Source organism: Strongylocentrotus purpuratus, unplaced genomic scaffold (genome assembly GCF_000002235.5).
Source record: "Strongylocentrotus purpuratus isolate Spur 01 unplaced genomic scaffold, Spur_5.0 spur5_scaffold_4, whole genome shotgun sequence".
Classification (NCBI taxonomy): Eukaryota; Metazoa; Echinodermata; class Echinoidea; order Camarodonta; family Strongylocentrotidae; genus Strongylocentrotus; species Strongylocentrotus purpuratus.
Window position 1 is genome coordinate 21,726,699 of NW_022145610.1, and position 25,002 is coordinate 21,751,700.

The window sequence follows — 25,002 nt, forward strand, 5'->3', positions numbered from 1 at the left end:
CATTTTTAAGCCCCCCCCCCAAAAAAAAAGTACATTCCCCCAGGTCATAATAATTGAGGTGTTTGGCATTAAGGTAATTTGATAGGGTAGCATATCAATTGATTACAAAAACTCACATACCAAGAAAGTCATATGGGTATTGTTAAGGAGCACATGTTCAGCGTTGATATAATAAGCCTCCTTAAAATTGCCCTGTTTAAGTGGAAGTTTTACAATCTGCATAATTCTCGTTTATTTTTTAATAGAGGGGAATAATTGCACCGGTTCTCATCATTTTCCTTCCAAGAAAAGGGACTACTTTGACATTTAGGAACAGTCGTAATCATCTTATTAATAACAAGAATAAAACGACTGGGGCCCAGTTTCATAAACAAATGCGATTGGTTTAAATCGATTGCAACTTGATATTACTCTCGATCCTGTACTAAAGAGATATTGTTTTTCTTAGATTGCGATTAATCGTAGAACTTGCGAACAATCGCAACTGTTTGAAAGACCGGAGGGAGAAGTACAGTCGCCAGACTTACCGAACACACGCTAATACGCGATCCCGCAATTGTAAAACTAGCAAGTCTTGCTCTTTCTCCCAACTTCCTAGGGTTACTTGCTTCCGTGTAGATGTAATAACCTGAAATTGCGAGTTTGAAAGGAACCACGTGAACATTCAGAAACGTATAGCCAGGTAGATTTAAACAAAAATGTATGATATGAAATGATAAAACGTACGGTACACATACAAACCTAAAGACAAGGGAAAAAAAAATCATCCCCATCATTATCATCATCATCATCATTATCCTCACCATCATCATCATCACCACCATCATCATCATCATCATCACCATCATCATCATCATCATCATCACCATCATCTTCATCATCACCACCATCATCATCATCATCACCATCATCATCATCATCATCACCACCATCATCATCATCATCATCACCATCATCATCATCATCACCATCATCATCATCATCATCATCATCAACATCATCATCATGATCATCATCATCATCGTCATTATCCTCACCACCATCATCATCATCATCGTCATTATCCTCACCACCATCATCATCACCACCATCATCATCATCACCATCATCATCATCATCATCATCACCATCATCATCATCATCATCATCATCATCATCATCATCACCATCATCATCATCATCATAACCCCACCATAATTATCACCAGTTTTGCAGGCAGCCGAAATGGTGGCACACAGTTATTGTATAATTATCGTTTAATTTTAATTGTGCACTCTGTGAGCAAATTAAAGCCCGTTTTTCTTGTTTACTTTGTAGGCGCTTTCGCAAAGGATGCACCCATGAAAAACGAAATAGCACAATGATAATAACTATCGTCAGGGTCACTATGATTATCATTTTCACAATCTTCATTAAAGCCCCACTGTCCTACTTGTAGCTACTTGCTCCCTCTATATAGAAAACTTCCCCAGTCGGTGCCTGTTGGTCCCCCATGATCCTCTATTTCTTATGTTATTTGAGAGCTGAGGTGATGAGATAGCCACCTTTTAGTGACCTCGCTGTGTGGTCTAATCCCTCCTAGCCACACTAGTGTTGATAAGCTTTAAGGTTAGTAAGTCATGGTATTGATTTTTGTTTTTCAGTCTTTATATTTTTAAAAACCAGAAACATTTTTAGACGTTTCGTCAGTGCCGAAGTTGTGGCCCCCATTTAAAGACCTATACCTACGTCGGTTCCAAAGGTATTGTCTACGTTTTAGACCTTTACCTTCATCTGTGCCAAAGGTGTGGTCTACTTCAGGTCCTGTTCCTTCGCTGGATGTATCCCCTTGATTCCTCCTCCAATCAAACTCGTCGGTGGTCAACTGCTCCCAGTAACAAAGGTCGATCTCAAAGTTACACAGGGAGTAACCCAACTGACCTAGCAGAAAAAAAGACAATCAAACACTCACTATACTGTTATGTTCTTTGACGAAAAAAATACAATGAAATCATACTTTTAAAAGAATCGTACACGTTTACACTAGTAAATTACTGTCATGAACTGTAAGCCATATACTACTTTGATTGATTGATTGATTTTTATTCGACAAGCTTCCAACATACAACAATATACAATAGTAACAGATCAAAAATAAGTCAGCTTGAACAGGATAACCCACGAAAGCTCGAGAGCTTATTTTCAGTGGGGTCCCTTACAGACATGTATAAAATTAATAAGTTAAAATAGTAATATTTACAGACAGATAAGAAAATTAAAAGAACTACTTATTAAAGATAATAATAATAATAACAACATTAAACTGATGATAGAAATGATAATAAGTACAAGAAGAAAAAGAAGAAGGAGAAGAAGAAAAAGAGGAGAAGGAAGAAGAGGAAAATAATGATGAATTTGTAGTATTTCTATAACGTACGAAAACATAAGAATATACAACATGAAAAAGTATGAACCGACAGAAGAATAACAATTTCAATCATATAACATGTCATTCACTTCTCTTCTCTGACTGTCAAGTATTAGGTATTCCTTTAATTTTCTCTTAAAATGATCATAGTTTCCTATTTCTTTTACACCATTGGGAAGGGAATTCCAATGTTTTATGGCATTGTAATAAAACGAATTTCCAATACTACCTACTCTTTCTGGTAAGTTAAAGTTGAATCGGCTATTTCTTGTATTATAATCATGTACGTCAGTAACAAGATCGAAGTTGGATCGAATATAATGATTCGACCTAGTATGATATATTTTATGCACGTGATGCAATACGAGTTGTTTTGATCTTTGGTCGACTTCAAGAAAACCAGCTTTAGAAAGTTCGCTGTAGCCAACATGAGTTCTTGGACCAGAACAGTTGATAAATCTCACCATTTTGTTCTGTATAATCTTCAACTTCTTTTGATCTGACTTGTTTATGTTACTATACCATGCAGGGTTAGCATAGTCAAATAAACATTGAATAAGAGCAAAACAGAGTGTACGTCTTGCTTTTAAATCCATACAACTTTGATATCTGTACAAAAATTTCAGACGAGAATTTGCTTTTTTTACAACTGATTCTACTAAAGATGAAAATGAAATTTCGCTAGCCAACTCAATGCCTAAATACTTCACAGACTCTTTTCTCTTGATTGCTTGATTATTGTGTGTCACTTTGAATTCAAATGACTTTATAGAACTACTTTTAGAACAAAATAAAATGCTTTCTGTTTTTCCCAAGTGTAAAGAAAGCTTATTATCAGTCATCCAATCGACACACGTAGACAGCTGTTTACTGAGCTTTTCCTCAATATATATTTAGGATCAGGATTTGAATAGAGTAGTACGCTGTCATCTGCGTACAATAATAGTTTGAAGTCTTTTATACAAATACACATATCATTTATATAACTTGAAAATAGAATTGGGCCTAAAATGCTTCCCTGAGGGACACCGCATGTTATAGGCATTAGTTTGGAACGAATATCATGAATGGCCACTACTTGGTGTCGATTAGATAAGTAGGATCTGAACCAATCTAAACTTGCCTTATCAAAACCCATTAGTTGTAACTTCTTCAATAAGACGCAATGATTAACTGTATCAAAAGCTTTTTGCAGATCAAGGAGCACCATACCAACAAAGCGCCCTCGGGAAGTTTCTCTCCTCAAATAATCAGTCAAATGAATTAGACATGTTTCAGTCGAATAATCATGTCGAAAACCAGATTGAAATTCATAAATTATATCATTTTCTTTGAAGTATCTTTCAATTTGAACACAGACAGATTTTTCTAGAATCTTTGATGCTACGCTTAAAACACTAAAAGGTCTATAGTTGCTAACATCAGTTTTATCTTTCTTTTTATAAAGTGGAGTCACTTTTGCTATTTTCATATCCTCTGGAAAAGTACTCGTCAATATAGATAGGTTCATTAAGTAACTTAGAGGCTTAAATAAAACCTTCGCACCATCTTTTAGAAATTTAGCTGGAATCAAGTCTAACCCAGTACTTTTTGATACATTCAACTTACGTAACTCTTTGAAAACAAATTGTTCACTGATTGGTAATAACTCGAAGCTGTTTTCACGGACACCTTTTCTTTCGTAAAACTCACGAATACAATCATTGTCTGCGCTGAAAAAGTCTTTGGAAGGGGGGGGGGGGGGTTTGACTACTAATTTGGCAGCCACATTTGTGAAATGAGAATTGAATTCATCAGCGATGGCCATCTTATCATGACATAATTCCCCATCAATTTTAATGACTGATTCTTGTTCTTTTCGCTTCTTATTTTTCAATCCTAAGCTTTTTAGATTCTGCCAAAGTTTTTTCGAATCTTGTTTATTTTTTTCTATCTTGTTTTGTAAGTAATCGAGTTTAGCCTTTTTCACCTCTCTTTGGACCATATTTCTTAATACTCTGTATCTTTTATAGAGCGTCTCATCTTTTGCTCTTTTCCTCAATTTTTTGTATACTATATTTCTTTCTTGAATTAGGGAAAGAATATCTTTAGTCACCCAAGTTTCTGATCTTTGTTTTATTCTTATCCGTTTCAGTGGCGCTATCATATTCAAATTTGAGATAAAAACATGTTGAAATATTGACCATGCCTCATTTACATCTGTACAGTCAGTTATTCGTGACCAATCAACAACAGATAGTTGAAGATTGAAAGACCCTTCTGTATATTTTTTCATGGATCTGATATCATTAGTCCTGTGATGACCTATAGCCAGTCTAATATTTTTCCGTGTACAGAAAGTAAAAGAATGGTCGTTAATACCAAGATCAATGACACCACTTTGACTTATTTTATTTTCTTTGGTACAACCAACATGATCCAATAGAGAAGAACATGTATAGGTGTAACGCGTGTTGCCTCTTTAATGAGTTGACTAAACCCATGAAGACTCAACAAGTCAATATATTTTTTAGCCAGTGGCGATTTGTGAAGAAGACAAATATTCATGTCTCCTAAAAGAATTATTTCGTCATCCTTCTTTAATGTATCAAGAATATTGGACAATTTCTCGATAAACAAATTGTTTTTCGGAGGTCGATACAGAACGCCAACAACAATTGGTTTTGATCTTGGTATAAGCAAATTTATCCACAGGGATTCCGTATCTCCAGTACTTATAGCATCCATAATATTAAATGCAATATCATTTCTGATATAGGAACATACACCACCTCCAGAGCCAGAGGATCGATCATGGCGTATGATTTTATATCCGTCTATTTCAATTTCTTCATCATTTATGGAATTGTTTAACCATGTTTCAGTGAAAGCAATAATAGACAGCCTTTTTCTTTTAAAAAGAATTCTAAGTTCCGATATCTTGTTTAGAATAGACCTCACATTAAGGTGTAAAAAATGAAGACCTTTAACTTTAAACTTTTCTTCAAATTCTTGATAAAGAGAAGTGTTTTCATCTCTGAGGTTTGGCTGAATTATTCTTGCTATCGCTTGCTTTTCAGGTGTAACGCGCGTTACCTTAAAATAGTTTTCTTTTAGTCTATCCTCGTTTTGGCTTTCTTTCTCTAAACAATCGTCAGTAAATAATGAGTCACAAAAAGATGGCAGACAACATGTTAAACAATTCCACTTCTCATCAGGGCATTCATAATATAACCTGCGGTACTCTGAAAAACTGATAGCTTGACAATTAGTGTGAAACCATTTTTTACAATAAGAACACAGAAGGCCGTGTTGATTACATTTGACTGGCTTATCACAGTTCCCACAAGGGAACTTATATTTTCGACCGTCAACTATAATTTTCGGATCATCACTTGATTTTGTCAAACTTTCACTTAATTCAATACCCTTCTTACAAATTGAAGATATTTCGCCCAGTCTTTCATGTCCACCTTGGATGGTCTGAAGGCTGGTTTCAGTCGTGACCTCTGATCGACTGCACTGAAATCCAAAGATCACCCAGAAACAGATTCGGCGTAGGACTTTACGGGGCTGCCTTTTTCCTCATCAGAATGAAGACTCTGGTTTTCTCGGTAGATGGCTTGATGCCGCCTTGCTCCAGGTTCACTGCCTGTTTCTTGATCGGACGACCGTTGAGTCCAGCCATGGCCTTGTGTTGTCGGTTGGTCAGCACTGTTGATGAGGCGTTTCAGGTTGCCTGCCAAGATTCGTTGACCGGCTCTGTTGAGGTGAACGCCATCACGCCCGAGATGCTGCTCGCTGATATCATTGTTGATGATGAGGCCCCATCTGTTCTCGCTGGCTGCCAACTCCATCAGATAGTTGATCTCATCAACCCGCTTCTTGTCCGCTTCACTCTCCCATCTACGATGGATGATCGTAGAGACTGAGACGGTAAACCCCTCGGCAGCAACAGACTTGCCGAGGTCTGTGATTTGGTGGCAAACTTCACCAGCACCCTCAGAGATGTTGTTGGTGCCAGCATGGATGACCACATGTCTTTGGTGGGTTTTTTATTTTTAATAATTCGTCTTTGTTTTGTGAAATATACTTTCGTTTCTGTTTTATCATATTAATATGTAAATAACACACCTTTTTTCATTGCTGTGTATGTATAATTAATCTTAATCTTATGAAGGGAATTATGAGCTATATAAAAACAGCAAGATTACAACGAATGAAAGAATTAGACGGACTTTTATGAAGTGCTGTTTAAAGGATTTGAAATGGATATACTTGAAATCAAACTTAAAGAATAATGACAATAAAAAAAAAATGGGAAATGAGACGCAACAAATAAATCACAATAGAAAAAATGAATCAAAATCTAATATATGAGACCGGAAAATAATAAACGATTGAAAAGAAGAGGCAGAGAAAGCAGACGGAAACACGGTGTGGAAGAGATGGATGAGTTTGGTAGATACATTGCAAACAAAAATCAAGAGATGGGGAGAAAGAGAAATAAGTGGAATTTGAAGAGAAGTAGAAGAATGTATAGAAGATAAGATGGTGAGTAGAAAGGAAGAGGAAAATGAGGAGAAAATGAAATGTAAAATGGAAATAAATTAAACGATATTTACTGCATGTCTGAGGGTCCTCATCTGACATATCACAGCAATCTTGAGTGAAATCACACTGGTTCTCGGCCGGGTAGCACTCGCCTGCATCGCACTGAGCTTGTAAACCACAAGAGCCAGGGTCTACCTCTGGCGCGTAGTAACAGTCTTTCATGGCGATGTCGTCGACCGCGAAACCGCCCTCGGTAGGTAGGACTTGTTTGTCTTCGGCCTCGATGACGATCTGGGTAGTCATGAGAAGAAGAAGAATTATGGGCAAATGATATGGTAAACCGATGTCCTGTTTTATTCATAGCTTACACAGAGCAAGAGAACTATATGCTGAAGTTTAAACCGTTTTTTTTTTTTTGGGGGGGGGGGGGTGTAGGAAAAGTACGATTGTATTAATCTCTCTTCCTGAATATTTTAATGATGTCATTCGATAGTGGCGAACTGGGCAAACGGATTTAAGGGAGTTTTCCTCACGGGTCGTTGGATTTACTTACGTGAAGGCCGGTTGATTTGCGGTCTTATGGCCGGTAGATGTTTCCAACGGTTTGAGTGGGCCGGTCAATATCTTATAAACCGAGGCAAACTGCATCAAAAACAGTATTACATTGTGTATATATTATTTGATGTGTGTGTGTATGTGTGTGTGTGTGTGGGGGGGGGGGTCGTTGGGCGCACACGCTCGTGTTTGAGACGCTACTGCCAGTAATATAACATCTTCTTACTTGGAAGTTCTTTGTACATGCTGGAATCAACGATTCGCTGAGGATCCATTTATTGTAATCCAGTGCGTTGTCACCGACCTTTGTCAAACGAATATCCATTCCCTCCTGGTCAATGAGACGAATCTCTAGGTCCCCATACTCGACACCAAACATGTAATAATACATGCTGAAGGTGCAGCCCCTATTTGTTTTCTTGTAGATGGGACTGACGAGCTTGGCGTATGTATTGATGGAGGAGATTGTTCCATCCACGTAGATGTAGTGTCCTATAGGGGAAAAAAAGATAATAACATAAAATTAACTTTTAAAAAGAGTCCTTTTATGGGTACCATTTCAACAAAATCTTAGGGCCTGAAGGGCCTTAACTCTGTTGTGGTAAAGTCTATTGTGCTAAGTTTCTCTTTGACGCGCTGTCATTGAGGGTTGAAAAGGAGGATTAGATGGAGAAGAAGAATCTTCTGGGCGAATAGCCTTCATAACGGTTAGAGAAGACAGGAATAGGGTAGTGCTGATTGAGAGAGTTATAGAAATAGAGCGTTATGGACGAAGATGATCACCGTTTTCACTGTATACATAAAGCCTAGAGAGGGAGAGTGAGAGTGAGAGAGAGAGAGAGAGAGAGAGAGAGACAGAGAGAGATAGAGATAGATAAAGGATCACTATTTACCAAACCGGTTGCCTGAAACGTGCTCGTTCGACAATTGATCCGCGTTTATTATCCCACACTATCCGAATTCCTAACTTCAACCCTGAAACAAAATGATATACCTAACCATAACCCTAAACCTAACCCTATCATCTTCGACAATAGAAAACCCAGATCAATTGTCGCCGCAGCAATGTGATTGTAGGAATGGTTGCCGCAGCAATTGTCGCCGCAGTATTGTCGCCACAGCAATTATCGCTGGAGCAATTGGCGCCAGAGCAATATTTTTTGTCATCGGAGGAATGGTCGTCGGAGTAATCATCGCAAATATGGAATTGCCAGCATACCTGACGTTGAAGCCGTGGTATGATCATACCTAGGGCCATTGTAACTGTCTTCCATCTCAGGGGCGTTGAACCACGACCAGTCAAAATCATCTTTGACGTCTTGACTCCAGTAACACGTGCTCAGGATCCCCACCGTATCGAAATCACAAGTAGAAGCTAAAACAAGAAATCGAGAATTCTGAAGTACAGTATGAGCATAATTATACTGCTTCTAAATAATAATAGGCCTTGTAATTAATATGTGCGTTCACATGACAACACATCAACTATTATACAAATATACACAGCCTTGAGAGGTTCTGGTTAAAACTATGCGCAAGAGGTGACTCCAATAGTACTATTTGCTGAGGGGCGCAGCCCCGAAGCAAATGGTACTTTTGGAGTCACCGAGGCCCATAGTTTAACCAGTACCTCGAATAGAAGGCATGGTATATTTTTTTTATATCCTGCATCAAAAAATTATAAAAAATTATAAAAAAAAAAAACATTTTTGGGAGAAAAAAAATTTAGAACAAAAAAAATGTCAATTTTTATCTAAAAAGATTTAAAATATTTTGATTATTTCATTAAATTAAGATTTGAAGAAAAAAAATTGATTCAATTAAAAAAACAAACAAAAAATCACATTTTTTTTGAACTCCCAAATAGTAAACCAAAATAGTACTCTCATATAGTACTTTCTAAAAATAGGTCAAATATTTTTGGTCATGTGACGAGCTCTCAACCAATCAAAAGCCAACAACTTTTTGATGCAGGATATAAATAAATATACTCTACTGCGCTTATCCGGCTGTAGCCGAGCCGCCATTAAAAGGCGCTAAAGAAATCAAGGAATTTCTTCCTATACCGGGTACCCATTTTTTCTTACGCCTGGGTGGAAAGGAAAGTGTAGATAAATTTCTTGCCAGAGGACGTTAGTGCTATACTATGGTGGGTCTCGAACATATGATCCACAGTCCGGTGTAACGGGCATCAGCCATAATGTAAAATATGAGGTTTTGTTTATAATAATTATAATTTGTTTGTTTGTTTGTTTGTTTTATTTCCGTATAAAAGACATCATGCATTCAGTAATATAATAACAAATAGAATAATGAATAACAAGATAAAATAAACGGCTGGATAGCCCATATTCAGCGGTATCATTATGATACCGCTGGTCTTCCATGGGGACCAGAAATGATACAGTAAAACAATACAATAAATAACAATATACATTAACAAACGACAAAGAAAAACGACAAAGAAAAATGGCAAAACATAAATTCTCAAGCAAAATATAGTAAGAAATTAAATATCCAGGACAGACAGTATAGAGAAAAGAAACTGGTATTTATAGAAAGAGAATTGTGTGAAGTAAACTTATAAACAACTCAAAAGTCTCTTGAATGACGACAATGTATTACAGTTGCGTAAGGCCAATGGTAATCCGTTATACAATACTGAGCCTCTATATACAAAGGTTCTTTTACAGTAATTTGTCCTGGGTTTAGGAAGGGCAAGATTAAATTGACTACGAAGTGAGTATCTAGTAACTCTAAAAGAAACATTTTCATTTATATAATTAGGAGTCAGGCCATGCAGTATTTTAAACATCATAACGTGCATGTGTTTAGTACGCCGTAGGGACAAAGTATCCCATTTTAGGATATCATGCAATTGTTGATTGGATATATATGACTGCCGATTTATCTTCAAAATGATCCTCCCCGCTCTATTCTGTATTTTCTGTAACCGATCAAGATATTTATCAGATGACGACCACACATTGTCTGCATACTCAAAATGCGGGAGAATAACAGATTGATATATAATTTTCAAATTAGTTTCATTTACATAATGTCTCAATCGACCAAGAAATCCAACCATTTTTCCAATTTTCTTACACATGTTTTCAATATGAATTTTCCATTTCAATTCTGAGTCAATGATTACCCCTAGGTATTTTGTGTTATGCATTTGGATTATATCTCTCCCTCGAACTTTCAAAACTAATTTATCTTGTTTTTTCAGCAAATTTTTTGTTGCAATTAACATACCCACGGTCTTGCTGTAGTTAATCTTCAGTTTATTCCGAGATATCCATGTATCTAATCGAGCTAGTTCCTCGTTGAGAACTGACTGTACAACAGATGGATTCTTATGGGAGTAATATAACACAGTGTCATCAGCATATAGATGTATTTTACATTTTTCAAAAGAATGAGGCATATCATTAATAAATATGACAAACAATAAAGGGCCTAGTAGAGAGCCCTGCGGCACCCCACCAGTCAATGGTAATGCATCAGAAACTACATCATTAATACAAGTCACTATCTTTCGATCAACCAAATAGCTCCTGAACCATTGAAGCGATTCACATGTGACGCCTAATAGTAAGAGCTTTTGTAACAGTATATCAGTATCCACCAAATCAAATGCTTTTTGTAGATCAACAAAGACTGACCCTGTGTATTGTCCCTGGTCCATTGCGTTTAACCAGTCGTCGGTCACCTTGACAAGCGCAGTACACGTTGAATGTTTCTTTCTGAAACCAGATTGGTGAGCAGATATAATATCGTTTACATTTAAGTGTTGAATGAGTTGTTTCTGTATCATTCTTTCAAGAAGCTTTGAGATGCATGGCAATAACGAAATGGGCCTATAATTATCTGGGTTATACTTGTCACCCTTCTTATACAACGGTATAATTTTTGCTATTTTCCATACGTCAGGCACAACCCCATCTCTGATTGATTTATTTATCAAATATGTTATTGGTTTAATAATTTCATCAGCAGCTAACTTAAGAATAAATTGAGAAATACCATCTACTCCAACCGATTTTTTATTTGGGAATTTCCTTAATTCGTTTAATACCTCATCTTCGGTAACAAAAGAAAGTTTAAAATCTTGTTTTAGATTGGGCGATACTGGATTGTCCAGTCTAGAATTTACATCTTGCTCTGACGAATCGTCATTCAAAGTGTCAACAGCGACATTTGCAAAATGGCTATTAAATTTGTTTGCTGTTTTCAAGACATCTCCTTCAATAATAGGAATAGACGATGAAGAGCGACTGTTAGGGACTATGGTTGACAACAACGTCCAAGATTTACTACGATTTTGATTTCCAGTTAAATTTTCACAGTAATATTTACGTTTAGCTTTTCTAATTTCAGCTGTAACTTTATTCTTTAATTTCTTGTAATTTTTCCACAATTCACCATCTTGTTTTGACTTTGCTTTGTCTTTCGTTTTGTCCCTTTCATCCATAAGACTAAATATAGGTTCATCTATCCATGGCGAATGTTTCTTCCTTACTCGCTTTGTCTTTAACGGCATGTGTTTATCCACAACTTCCAACAGCAGCTCTTCCCATTTACACACAGCTTCATTCAACTCATCAATACGTTCTATAACCTTCCAATTATTATTTTGTAAGTCAGACTTAAATAGTTCATTATCAATCCCTTTTGATTTTCTAAAAGTGACATATTTTACAGAACTTTGTATCTGAGGAGATTTCCATATCAAATAACTCATGGAATGGTCGCTCAAACCATTATGAATTACACCAAATGACTTAACTTTTTCATCATAATTAGTTAACATGTGATCAACCAAAGAGGCACTATTGTTAGTTATTCTTGTATATTCGGCCGTATTGATTTGGTTCATACAATATATATCATTGATTTGAATATATTTCTTGGTTGCACCTTCTAATGGGATTTTCAAAGTATTACAGTTTATATCACCCATAACAATAATAGGAAAATTAAGACCATTGGCATACACTAAAAAGTCTTCATAATCAGTGAGTATCTCCGCTTTAGAATTCGGAGGTCTGTACCAATTAAAAAATACAATGGGACTGGCGTTTTTCTGCCGTATCAATAATGCAATTGCTTCCATTCGCGATAATGAACTATGTTTCAAAACTTCATATCCCAAGCTTTCATGAATATAAGTCAGTACACCTCCACCGTTTCTATTACGGTCCTTACGGATAACATTGTAGTGAGGTATCTGGATTTCACACTCGAATATATTGTCATCCAGTCTAGTTTCATTCAAAGCAAAAACATGTATCACATTTTCACACAAAATAGCCTTAATTTCATCATAATATTTTAAAAGACTAACAACATTCAGTTGTAAAAATTTCAAACCTTTACCGCATAGTTCATTATATTTCACACTTTTACTTGAAACATGAGGATAGATGTTTGCCATACATTAAAACAAAGAAACACAAATATAACAAAAATATAATATAAATACTCCTTATAAAAGATAAAATATAACAAATATATCAACGATTCTGTATTGTGCACACCACAACAAGACGCATGAAGTTTAACCAACATTAATCATAACACGCAATTGATTAAGCACCCGAAGAGAATTAAGGTTTAAAGCTGGGCGTAGAAAAGATAATTATAGGCCAGGAATTGCTCTGCAAGTCTTCATCGAATACAATCACATGCTCCCAATATAACCGGGAGGCAGTGAGAGACAATTATTTAACATAATTATAGTCCTGAGGGATAAAATGGATTGCCAACAAAATGTAATTGTATTGGAATAAGCTGGTACCAACAATGATTTAACAATATATATAAACGGAAAGTCATACTAAAGAAAGAGTCTAAGCACGATGGATTAACTTTAAACAAAGTGTAGAGAAAACAAAACCCAACGCAATCCGATGCATGGCCAGTCCAGTGCTTCCAACATAAAGAAGTTTCAGCGAAGCGTTCAGCGTTCCATGTATACAGCAAGACGCTTAACGAGATGGATTAGTTGCTACTTCCAGTTTCTATGCAAATAAAAATCCAGGTTCAATGCACGCGATAATAATGTCTCCTTAACTAACCATCGACTGAACATGTTCAAAAAGACGCTTAACGAGAAGGATTAGTTGCTACTTCCAGTTTCTATGCAAATAAAATTCCAGGTACAATACACGCGATAATAACTAACCATCGACTGATCATGCTTATGAAGACGACGTAAGCTTGCTGATATCGGTCATCTGTGTAAGAATCACACGGCGTTCATCAGTGGTCAAAACTATGATTCGGCCATCTTGAGTCCAAATCGCTTTCAATTTTTCCTTATGTTTTGACTTTATCTCCCGAAAGAGTCTTCCTCGCTCTTTCGTCAAATTCTCTTGTATGAAAATGGGCGTCCCTTCCAAACCTCTGAGTTTCCTTCTTGCCTGGTAGACCTTGTTACGAGCCGTGTAGTTGGTAAATCGAACAATGATCCCTCTGGTTGATCCTCCTTTTTTCGATCCTAATCTGTGCGATCTATCGATGTCTCCTCTTGTTAGCTTTATGTCCAATTTCTCCTCACACACTTTGTTAATCAATTCATCTGTCTCCTCACTCTCTCTCTCATCCAGACCATGAACAATCAGGCAATTTCTTCTTGAATATTGCTCAGCCTCTTCGTGCTCCTCCTTCAGTCTGGAAAATTTTCTCTCCAAATCACTTATTTTGCTATCTCTCTCGGAAAGCTCAAATTCAAAACTTTCACGAATGCTTTCAGCAACCTTTTCAGTAATGACAGATGTTAGTTCTTCAATAAGTGTCAGCTTTACCTTTGATACAAGAGAGTCTAGAATATCGTTGTTGTCCTCCAGTACTTTCTTGACTTCTCCGCGTATATCTCTTGCGATATCCTCGGTTTGAAGTTTCGCGCCTCTCGGCATCTTGACGCGTTTCTGGGCAATAACTTCCTTATATTTCACGAAAAGAGTTCACGTAGTATAAGTAAAACCAACACAGGTAGTTCAACGACCTCCCAAAGTACTCAAAAGTAGGCAAAATTCCTATAGGTGCTATAGTTCCATTGCTGTTGTATATACTTCAGCGAAGTTGTGAACGCGGAGCGAATCGTTAGGCACGTCCGTTCATGACGACAACATGACGACATCAACATGTTTCGCTTATATTCTGTTCCGAAATGTTTTCATGAATTCCAAACATCTATATTACGGTTGAAAAATGAAAACAAAGTAAGCATAGAAATATAAAAGATCACAGCGTTCTTTTTGAAAGCACTATAGAAATTATTTAAACAAATTATTGGTTGTCAAGGGTGGTCTGATGTGTACAATTTTGTCTGTATTTGATTTGCCTTTAATTTGATTACGTTTTGCTACTATTTAAAGGCGTCGGTACTAGTTTACAGGAGGGATTAGACCACCCTGCAAGGTCACTGACAGGTGGTGTCCTCATCAAACCAGCTCTCACTTAAAACGAAATAGAGGATTATGGGGGACCAATATATGGTCATCGATTAGGCATTGTTTGCTATATAGAGGGCGCAAGTAGCTATAAGTAGTGCAGTGGTGCTTTAACATGCTTCTATTTATGTTTTGTTCTTGTTTATTCAGATAATCCTACTATGTCAGTGCTTTATTTCTATTTCCTATTTGAAGTTTTTTTTTAAAGATCCACGGCGTCAACAAATTAAACACAGAAATTGAGGAGAGAATGTATTTAGGATAAGAAAACAACTTGGTGAAATTCTTACGGCAGTATAGTTCGTCTTCGCCACCAACGGGACAGTCTGGATTGAAGTCACAGTAATACGACTCATCGATGCACTGATCTATGTCACATGGTCGCATGCCGAGCTCACAATGATTTGCTGAGAGAAGTAACAAGAAACAAACAAACATATTAATAATTATGTTGGTGGCACCCCTTCATCAGATTTGCAAAGGACCACTGTGTTTAGATATGTTTATTTAATCCACCGCAACAATTATTCATACAATAGTGATGGATGATCCTCCATATTATTTTGGACTTAACGAAAAACTTTGTATACGAAATTTTTTAATCCCAACGTGTTTTGACATAATTATCTACTATTTTTTCTTTTTTTACCGGTGGTTGTGTTCCTTTTATATTGTAATAGCAATGACAAATATTTTTGCTTTTGTTTCTAATGATCATTTTATGTATTCTTTACATATTCTTATGTGAATTTTGACAGTAAACTATGAACTTTGACCTTTGGACTACATCTTACGTTGGGTAGGGATCACGTCGGCAGGAGGTAGGGGCTCTTTCGACTCGACGCACTCTGGAGTAAAGGTGATATCGTCCAGAGCTATATCGCCCAAATTAGTCGACCCTCTCACTCCTTCAAATACCACCTGGAGAAAAGTAAGAGTCATAATATACTAGGTTTCAGTTGGAAAACATTTATACATCGCTAAGTATTATATATCAATAATCATTTGGTACTGTTTTTTTCCCATCAAAGCATTGGCATCCCCTTTCTTATACTTTGATAAACTCTTGTTTAAGCAATTCTTGTAGCCAACGCAATATGTAAACTAGCTTTAAGCATGCTCTCCTGTGAATCATTTCTTACAAGTCCCCATTTAAAGACATAATGTGCTAATACAGAAACGGACTGAAATTTCCCAGCAAGTTTTGTATTTTCTGCTTGAATACAAATTGCAATTCAGAGCATTCTGGATTAAAAGATAAAAACGAAACATCACTGAACGGTGACACTAAATTGAAGATTGTTCCCCCACCTGGAAGGCGTCTTCACTGGCGAGTGGTACCCTCTGATAGATAGAGGGTACCACTGTATTACTGTACTGTGCCATAGACGGGTCATCGGTCCACCAATCTTAGTCCAAATGTATTGTTTTGTTTTCTTCTCTTTTGTTTTTAACGGGGCTGAACGGGGTTGTATACATAAAAACGAAACATCACTGAACGGTGACACTAAATTGAAGATTGTTCCCCCACCTAGAAGGCGTCATCACTGGTGAGAGTATACCATCTGACAGAGGGTACCACTGTATCACTGTATCATGGCTGGGTCATCGGTCCACCAATCTGAATCCAAATGTATTGTTTTTAACAGGGCTGAACGAGGCTGTAGGTAGTTTTATAATGAGGTTTTACTTACCTGGAAGGCATCTTCACTGGTAAGTGATACCCTTTGATAGAGCCAGTAGTTCCCATGGGCAGTATCACTGTACCATAGACGAGTCATCGGTCCATCGATCTTGGTCCGGGTGTACAGGTTTAGGGTTCCAATCCCTGACCCTCGCATGTGGTGGTAGAAACGAATCTAAAAGAAAAGCAATATAATTATCCGAACCCTTTAATGAAACATGGTCTATCATCCAAATTTTATATTTTTAAAGGAAATGTTGCATAATGTTTTTTACTCAAAGGAATAAAATCATTATTAGAAATACGATTGTAATTGATGTACATATCATCTCCACAAACACGGAGGTAGAATGTCATACATTTATTAATGGCTATACTTACTTTGGCTACACGCATTGCATGATCAGCCCTAATAATCGGAAGAAATCCGAGGGACTTTGCATCGGGAGGGGAGTTGCCCCAGTGGGTAGTTGACATACAGGAGGAAGTTGCCCTGCATGGGTTACAGGACAGTTTTCCTATACGGGGAAAGTTGCCTTCCAGGGTTAGTAGTTCGGGGTAGTGTAGATATAGAAAGGTACTTGTCTTACAGGGATGCATGCCCTATTAGGGGACAGTTGTCATAATATGGGGAGAATTACCCTAAGGGGATAGTTGTCCGGGGGTAGTTTAGATATAGGAAGGTACTTGTCTTATATAGAGATGGAAAGCCATATAGGGGACAGTTGCCATGAAGGAAACAGTTGTCCCCTTGTAGTATTTTCCCTTCTATTCCTAAAGGGTTTTTTGTCCTTTAGGGTGTTGTTGTCCGGGAATGAGAGTCAAGGGAAAAGTCGTCCATGGAGGTGTTTCACAGAGATCCTAAGTTGAACTTATCTTTAAGTTGGACTTCAACATTATGGAAAGCGATTAGCATCTTTGAAAATATTTTGTAAAAGTTATTTTAAAAGGCATAAAATATTGATTCAAATCATTCATATTTTCTATTATCAATTAGGAGATTTCATGTTCTTGATGTGGAAATTATGAAAAGTCTAAAATACTCGAATTTTTGCTTTTGAATATATTTTATTTCAAGGCTACAAATGTCTCTCCATTATGTTAAGTCCAACTTAGAGTTAAGTTCGATTTATGATCTTTGTGAAACACCCCCTGGAACTACAAAGAGGTTCTATCTATCTACTTACCTCACACCCTGATGACGTAGGTTGGATGTAAAAGCTTCCGATTCTGTACGTGTCACCTGGAAATGCATCATCGACCTCAGTATAGATGAAATAGCCTGATGATTTGAGAAATAAAGGCATTGAATTTTAATTTCCTCTAGTGTCATCTTTTAACAGGTAAATGTATTGTCTTGCGCTGTAAGCCTGTAACTGTCTAGTTTTTGTGTTTCATACAATTTAATCAATTTCGTATTGTTCTGGTGGTGGATGTGTTGACTTCAATAGTATGGAGTCGTTTTACGATGCCTATTAAAGCCAAACTGTCAGGAGTTAATTTCTATGGGACTGTAGTTCGGAGTTTAAGTGTTTTTTTAACCGTCTTCATAGGCTACAGGTTATTGTTTGGTTAACAAGTAAGCCAGGATGAAAAGAATATAACCGTGCACTAATGCGTATGATTACATTTCCCTAGGTCAATATGTTTTAATACATCTGATAATAAACTATACTTAACGAGAAGAAGAAGAAGAAGGAAAAGAAGAAGGAAAAGAAGAAGCAGGAGAAGAAGAAGAAGAAGAAGGAGAAGAAGAAGAAGATGACGACCATTTCCCCCACTTTTCTTGGGCTATATGACTCTTTGAAGCATTCTATTTATCTATTCTATCAAAGAAATACTCATTACCTTATACTAATTATGATTATAAAAATAATGATAATGATAATAATAATAATAATAATAATAATAATAATAATAATAATAACAATAATAATGATTATAAAAATATCGAGTATTTAGGAACTCTAAAAACGAAAAGCACCATAGCGCTTAGAAAGTAACAGAATGTGAAGAGAAACATTGAATACATAGACTCGTAAAATAGTCCCAACATGTTTACAAATATATTTTCATGAAGTGGAAAGGTCTTATTTTATCGTTACCGTTGTTACTAAAGGTAGTATGATCTTTCCAAGGGCCGGTATCACCGGTACCCGTTCCACCGGTCTTTCTTGTCCAATCTAAAGTGTCATCAGTGAGCTGCCCCCAGTAACACATGTTCGTCTCAAAGTCACACATCCTGTAGTCAGCTGAGATCGAAAATGATTAGAGCAAATATTATTAGTTCAACAGATTCATCTGGATAATTTCAAATTAGTTATTAGAAATTAAATTATTTGACGAGTCCAAAAGCTAGTTTACCTGTTTGGACTATAGACATCGAAAGTGTCACAGGTGAACCTTTTGAATGTGTCATTGAATTAATTCTTGATGAGAAGATTGGTAATGAGATGTTACGAAGAGAGAGGTAATGGTGGCAGAAATTATTGAAGTAGTAGCAGTAGGATTAATAGTGCTGTTGATGGTGGTGATGGTGATGGTGGTGGTGATGGTGGTGGTGGTAGTGGTAGTAGTAGTGGTGGTGTAGGTGGTGGTAATGATGATGGTGATCGTGGTCGGGATGTTGTTGATGATGGTGATGATGGTGGTGGTAGACTGGTGGTAGTGATAGTAACATACCACAATTTTGGGTCGACTCGTCCGTGCCATCACAGCAGTTTGGTGTATAGTCACATCTCTCACTCTTAGGATAACAATGTCCCGAGTCGCACGTCTCCTCTGTATCGGCATCACACGACCCCCCTGGAGGCAAAGGGAGGGTATACGCACACCCCTCGAATCTTAGATCGTCAATTGCGTAACCTCCCGTGTCAAAGTAGTCATTTCTGTCCTTTGCTTCAATCGAAAGCTAGAAGGATAATGAAAGTAGAAAATTTGTATCGTTAGAGAAAGAGAGAGAAATAGAACGAGCAGTTATGTTTTAAAGTCGACTTGCAGCATTTAAATGTCATGCCATGTGTGTCATTATCATAGTCATATCATATCATATATCCCCATAATGTTCTGACTTTCACATATTTCAAAATTATCATGGCATTTGAAAACGTTTGTAGCTTAAATACTACATCTAATTCAATATCTTATATCCAGTGGCCTATCCAGCATTGAATGGGTCGGCGTATGCCCCCCCCCCCCTCTTTTGAAGGCACAGGGAAGTAGATCAAATAATGCCCAGACTCATTACCCTCCCTCTCCCCGACTCCCTTGTCTCCCCCGCTTAAGAATTTCTGAACACACCACTGGTTAAATATTTATGCCTTGTGTGCACGAGGCGTCATTACCCTGACGTAGTACTACTTCAGTGATATCAATGACGCAACATGTGATATTGACATTATACACAAAGCGATTGTACAATGATCAATGCAAACAACGCGTTAAAGTATTGGCGCACGGGCTTATTGCCTTGCAAAGGCTTGATCAGCGAAGGTAAGGACGCAATCGAATATACACACCACCAACGGGCACAAAATCTGACCTGAAAGTTTTCAGCGCAAGCTTCCACTTGGACTTCGTACAGGTTCCATCGATCCTTGGTGGACATGTCTTCGCCGATATCGACTACGGTCATGAGGTTGTAGTTCCGGTCGTTCGATGGGGTGTACTGGAGCACCTTCAAGGTTCCCATGTCCACGCCGTAGACGTAGTACCACATGGAGAATATGCAACGTCGGGCAGCCATCTGGTAGGTTGGGCTACGGATGATGGCTTTTTGATCGAATTCACTGTAGGTGTCGTCAACGTAGAGATAGTGACCTGCCATTAAGGTAGGATGCCAATAAAAATAGAGATAATTGTGACAATAATTTATTGTAGGTTAATAAATACATGAATACATGAATAAATAAATCAATGACTGAAAAGATAATTGAATAAAATGAATAAATAAATCAATGACTGAAAAGATAATTGAATAAAATGAATAAATAAATCAATGACTGAAAAGATAATTGAATAAAATGAATAAATAGATGAATAACTAAATTAATAATTAAGTGAAATAGCAATAAATACATTTTCTTTATGCTTATCGCCGTCTCAGTCGTTTTCGTCGAGCTCATCAACGACATTACGTTTTTTTTAAAGGGTATAGACATCATGTAATCGTCATCATTCCTATCAATGTCACTATTATTATCATAAACAACATCATCATCATCATAGTCATCATCATCTTCATCGTCATCATCACCATCACCTCCTTCATTTATATTTCCCTGCTGGAAAGAACACACTCATTCACACTCATTCACACTGTGAATCACAGTGTGCTCCACAATGTTAAATTGGGCGTTTTCACATTGTGGTTCACAGTGTGGATAACCGGAAAAGAAAAAACACACTCATTCACACTCATTCACAGTGTGAATCACACTGTGTTTCATTGGGCGTTTTCACATTGTGCTTAGTTCGTTTCACATTGTGCTTAATTCATTTCACACTGTGGTTCACAGTGTGGATAACCGGAAAAAGAAAGAACACACTCATTCACACTCATTCACAGTCATATTGCGCCGATTGTCTCATTTTCGCTCGCGTGAACATTGCCAGCACAAAACACTGACCTCTACCTCCTGGACGGATCATCGCCCATTCCCATTCACTCTACGTTACGTACTAAAAGTCTGTATTGTCTGACCGTTCATGAATATTCATGTTTTTGCTAAACTCGGCAAAATGTTTGCTTTTACTAAATGGAAAAATTACGGTGGGGGGTTGGGTGAAATGGACATAATGAACATAGCAGAAGTGATAATTGATAATTCATGCTTCTTATCCTTCGTGTGCTTGACCTATATTCTTACAATCACTTGGCAGACTGAGTCCAAAGTTCGACTTGTTTCACATGTGTATTATAGGCAATGGCGAGCTTGCAACCTATTTTGAAAAATTACGGTGGGTGAACTTTCAAAAGTCAATGAGACATGAGGGCTCCAATGAAAGAGCTAGTGATAACGTACGTCGGGTGGATGTGCTTTTCGTTTAAACAAAAAATGAATTTTTAACGATTAAAAAAAAAAACTTCCATAGGCTAACATGTATGGCTGCCGACTCTGACGATAGGGGGCGTTGTGAAATGAGACTAAACGGAGCTATATGGTGAATCACACTGTGTTCACAGTGTGAACTGTGATTTCACACTGTGATTCACACTGTGATTCACATTGTGAATGAGTGTGAATGAGTGTGTTCTTTCCAGCAGGGATTCCTCCTCCTCCTCATTATCATCATCATATCATCATCGACATATTCAAATCATAAATGATACAATGTTGCAAACTGAGAAAAACTGCGAGTTAGTGAAATTGGCTGAAAAATCGTGATTCGTTTGATGATGAATTTCACAATGATTATTGGTTAAAAAAAAATCATAATTACGAGTTTGACTCTTTTTTTTTCTTCCACAAGTGGGGCTTTTTTTTAGACAGACAGTTTTACTAACATATTCAAATTGTATGCATACTTTTTTTTTTACTGGACCTCTAGGAAAAACAGAGCTATTTTAATAATGGCTCTGAATAGATTATTCCAGCCGTTTTTAATTCATGATTTGTATTATATTTGTAAATTGTATTCTTGTATCTATTTACATTTTTATACGGAAAATGAAACCAAACAAAAGAAAAGCTTGGCTGAGTGTTGCCCGACATAGCAACGAGTAATATAAGCAGACTGGATTCCGGGCATTGTAGTTCATTCATTAGAACTGTCCCCAGGAAAGAAAAAATTAAAAATTTGAAGATATTAGTAAACCGGTCTATGGGGAGGGACCTTTGAGCAAAAATCGCCATTCTTATCTCTCGAAATGGTCGACTCTGTCAACAATTCGAAATGTACCATGATACTGCATGATACCCTTAAATTATGATATCTTATCTTCATGCATGGAATGTAATGGGACACATACAGATAAATGGGTGCTGTAATTGCTTGTTATACCCGTAACAGATACATAAATTATAATTAATGTGTAAATATTACACTTTTGAGTGTTTACATTTGACTAATTTGCATTGATACTAAATCAGAGATAAACATAGCATTTGCCAACGACGGAAATAAGTACAGATTTTTTTTTTAAAGTACAAATCAAGGCACTTTATCTACTATACAAATGTAATTTGTTTAAGTGGTGACAATAAAAAAATGAAAAAAACTCGAACTTTCCCGAGAGTGCAGTGGGTTGTTAAAGGTCTTATGTCCCTTTTGCAGCCAACCTCAAATTCTGTAGAACTTTGCAGGAATTATGAATATGTTATGTATGTCCTGTCTGTGAAATTATGATGTAAGCAGTGTCCTAATATTCAAATTATGCAAGGAAACCTGTTTACTTGCTAGACTTCACTGTCAGACATTATTGAGTGACTGACTGGCTTTTTTTCTTCCTTGATAATAACATACATAAAATGAGCTGTAAAAGGTACATGAGCATTTGTCTACATCAATAACCCACTTCTTGTGATGGCCACAATTAAACTGATTGAATCTTTGCGCAGCATAAAACGTATGACCATTCAGTACAATGGTCTGAAAATCAAGACTATTACTTATTGGCTCTATAGCTCCTAAGTCGATTTGAAAACTAATAGTCGTTATTTTCCCACTTGAAGACATTTTCAAGCCCCACCTTTTTAGGGAAGTTCTAAATTAGTATTATCTTTCAAGTGCCGTTGGAATTTAACCTTTTCATTTTTTTGGCCTGCAAATGGGACATAGTACCTTTAATGCAGATAAAGAATGTGAATTGTGCTCTCAAGAAATAAATTATCATCATCATCATTAGTATTATTATCATAATCACCATCGTCATCATTATTATCATCATCAGTATGATGAAACATTTTAAAGCCTATCTGCACTAGTTTGGCTAGGAGGGATTATAATAGACCTCCCTGCATGGTCACTGATATGTGGTTATCTCATCAAATCAGCTCTCAATTAACATTAAAAAAGGGGACCATTCGGGACCAACGGTCACCGCTTAGGCATTGTTTGCTATATAGTTGGCGCAAGTAGCTATAAGTAGTGCAGTGGGGCTTTAAATGAGGCCAGAATAAAGACTTACCGTTAACACTGTTTAGGGTGTGGTCGGCTCCTGGACCGTAATACCACTCGGGTTCATTGTTCATGAACATTGTCCAGTTCAGATCGAGACTCGCATCATGATACCACTCACACAAACCACCCTCAAAATCACATGTCGCAGCTAGAGGGGGAAAAGAGGGGGAGATGGGGAGATGGAGGGAGAGGTGGAGGGGGAGGGGGAGAAGGGGAGAGGGGATAGGGAGAGGGGGAGAGAGAGAAATAGGGACAAAGATAAAAAGAAAGAGAGTTAGATAGAGGGAGAGAGAGAGAGAGAGAGGGAGAGCAAAAAGGAGAGATGGTGATAAAGAAAGGAAGGAGGGAGAGAAAAAGAGAGAGAGAGAGCAAAAAGGAGAGATGGTGATAAGGAAAGGAGGGAGGGAGAGAGAGAGAGAGAGAGAGGGGGGGGGTGAGAGTATGGAAGAGATAATGGCAGAGAACAAGAAATATATGATTATTATGATGATGAACATGATGAAAACAGATTGAGAGAGTGAGTGAGAAAGAAAAAAAAGATAAGATAGAGGGAGAAAAAAGGTGGAAAGAGGATAAGAGATATATCTGATTTCACGAATATAAATCATAAAGAGTAAATGTAATAAAGAAAACACAAATAATATAGAAATTTGTCTTAGAAAACGGTGAAACATGCCAAGATGGTTCTAAAGCACTGAACTAGTTTGTTGATAATTTCCAGCTCCATATTATTGCTTTATTTCCACTTGTACATCTTAAAAAATAAATTGATGATTTTCATAGATTCAATTTCTAATTTTCTAATCGTACATAGATCTATAGTCAGAAAATATGTTTTTTTTAAATATTTATTTCAAGTGTATATTTTATAGAATAGAAATTCAGAGGATATAATGATAGCCACCCCCCCCCCCAACCAAAAAGAAAAGAAAATTGTCATAAATACGTGTTGTTTCACTTTCAGACATTTGTTCTCAAATCATTCAACCCAAACTCCATACATCAAGGCTAAAATAACTTGACTCAAGTAAAAGTCATTACTTACGACACGTGCTTTCATCGAGTCCGTCAGAACAGTCTTCCCTGAAATCGCACACGTTTTCGTCGTCGATCACCAGCCCATCGGTACATCTGTAGCCTTGGACTGGATACGAGTATGAAGAAAATCATACCAACATGAAACATGGAGCATTAACACAGAAATCATGTACATCCCGATGCAGAATCATTATCATTTTAAT

The 25,002-nt window shown here is 37.0% G+C and overlaps 2 protein-coding genes across 2 annotated transcripts in view; both read right to left on the reverse strand.

The window, feature by feature from the left end:
• The window catches only part of LOC756723 (MAM and LDL-receptor class A domain-containing protein 2), a 67,419-nt gene extending 65,446 nt beyond the window's left edge, over positions 1–1,973 (reverse strand). Inside the window, exons 1-2 of the mRNA XM_030997231.1 lie at positions 1,768–1,973; positions 528–628 (exon numbers count right to left, since the gene is read on the reverse strand). The gene's annotated coding sequence lies outside the window, so the exon portion shown is untranslated. The remainder of the gene's footprint in view (positions 1–527; positions 629–1,767) is intronic.
• LOC115929079 (MAM and LDL-receptor class A domain-containing protein 1-like) lies at positions 456–25,002 on the reverse strand. The gene is made up of 15 exons (XM_030997232.1): positions 24,807–25,002; positions 23,769–23,909; positions 20,181–20,458; positions 19,322–19,550; positions 18,745–18,891; positions 17,827–17,921; positions 16,650–16,814; positions 15,750–15,876; positions 15,246–15,362; positions 8,715–8,870; positions 7,722–7,987; positions 7,012–7,231; positions 5,956–6,356; positions 1,768–1,915; positions 456–628 (listed from the first exon to the last, which is right to left on the reverse strand). The coding sequence occupies exons 2-15, from the start codon at positions 23,836–23,838 to the stop codon at positions 456–458; spliced, it is 2,592 nt and encodes an 863-aa protein (XP_030853092.1). The 5' UTR covers positions 23,839–23,909; positions 24,807–25,002.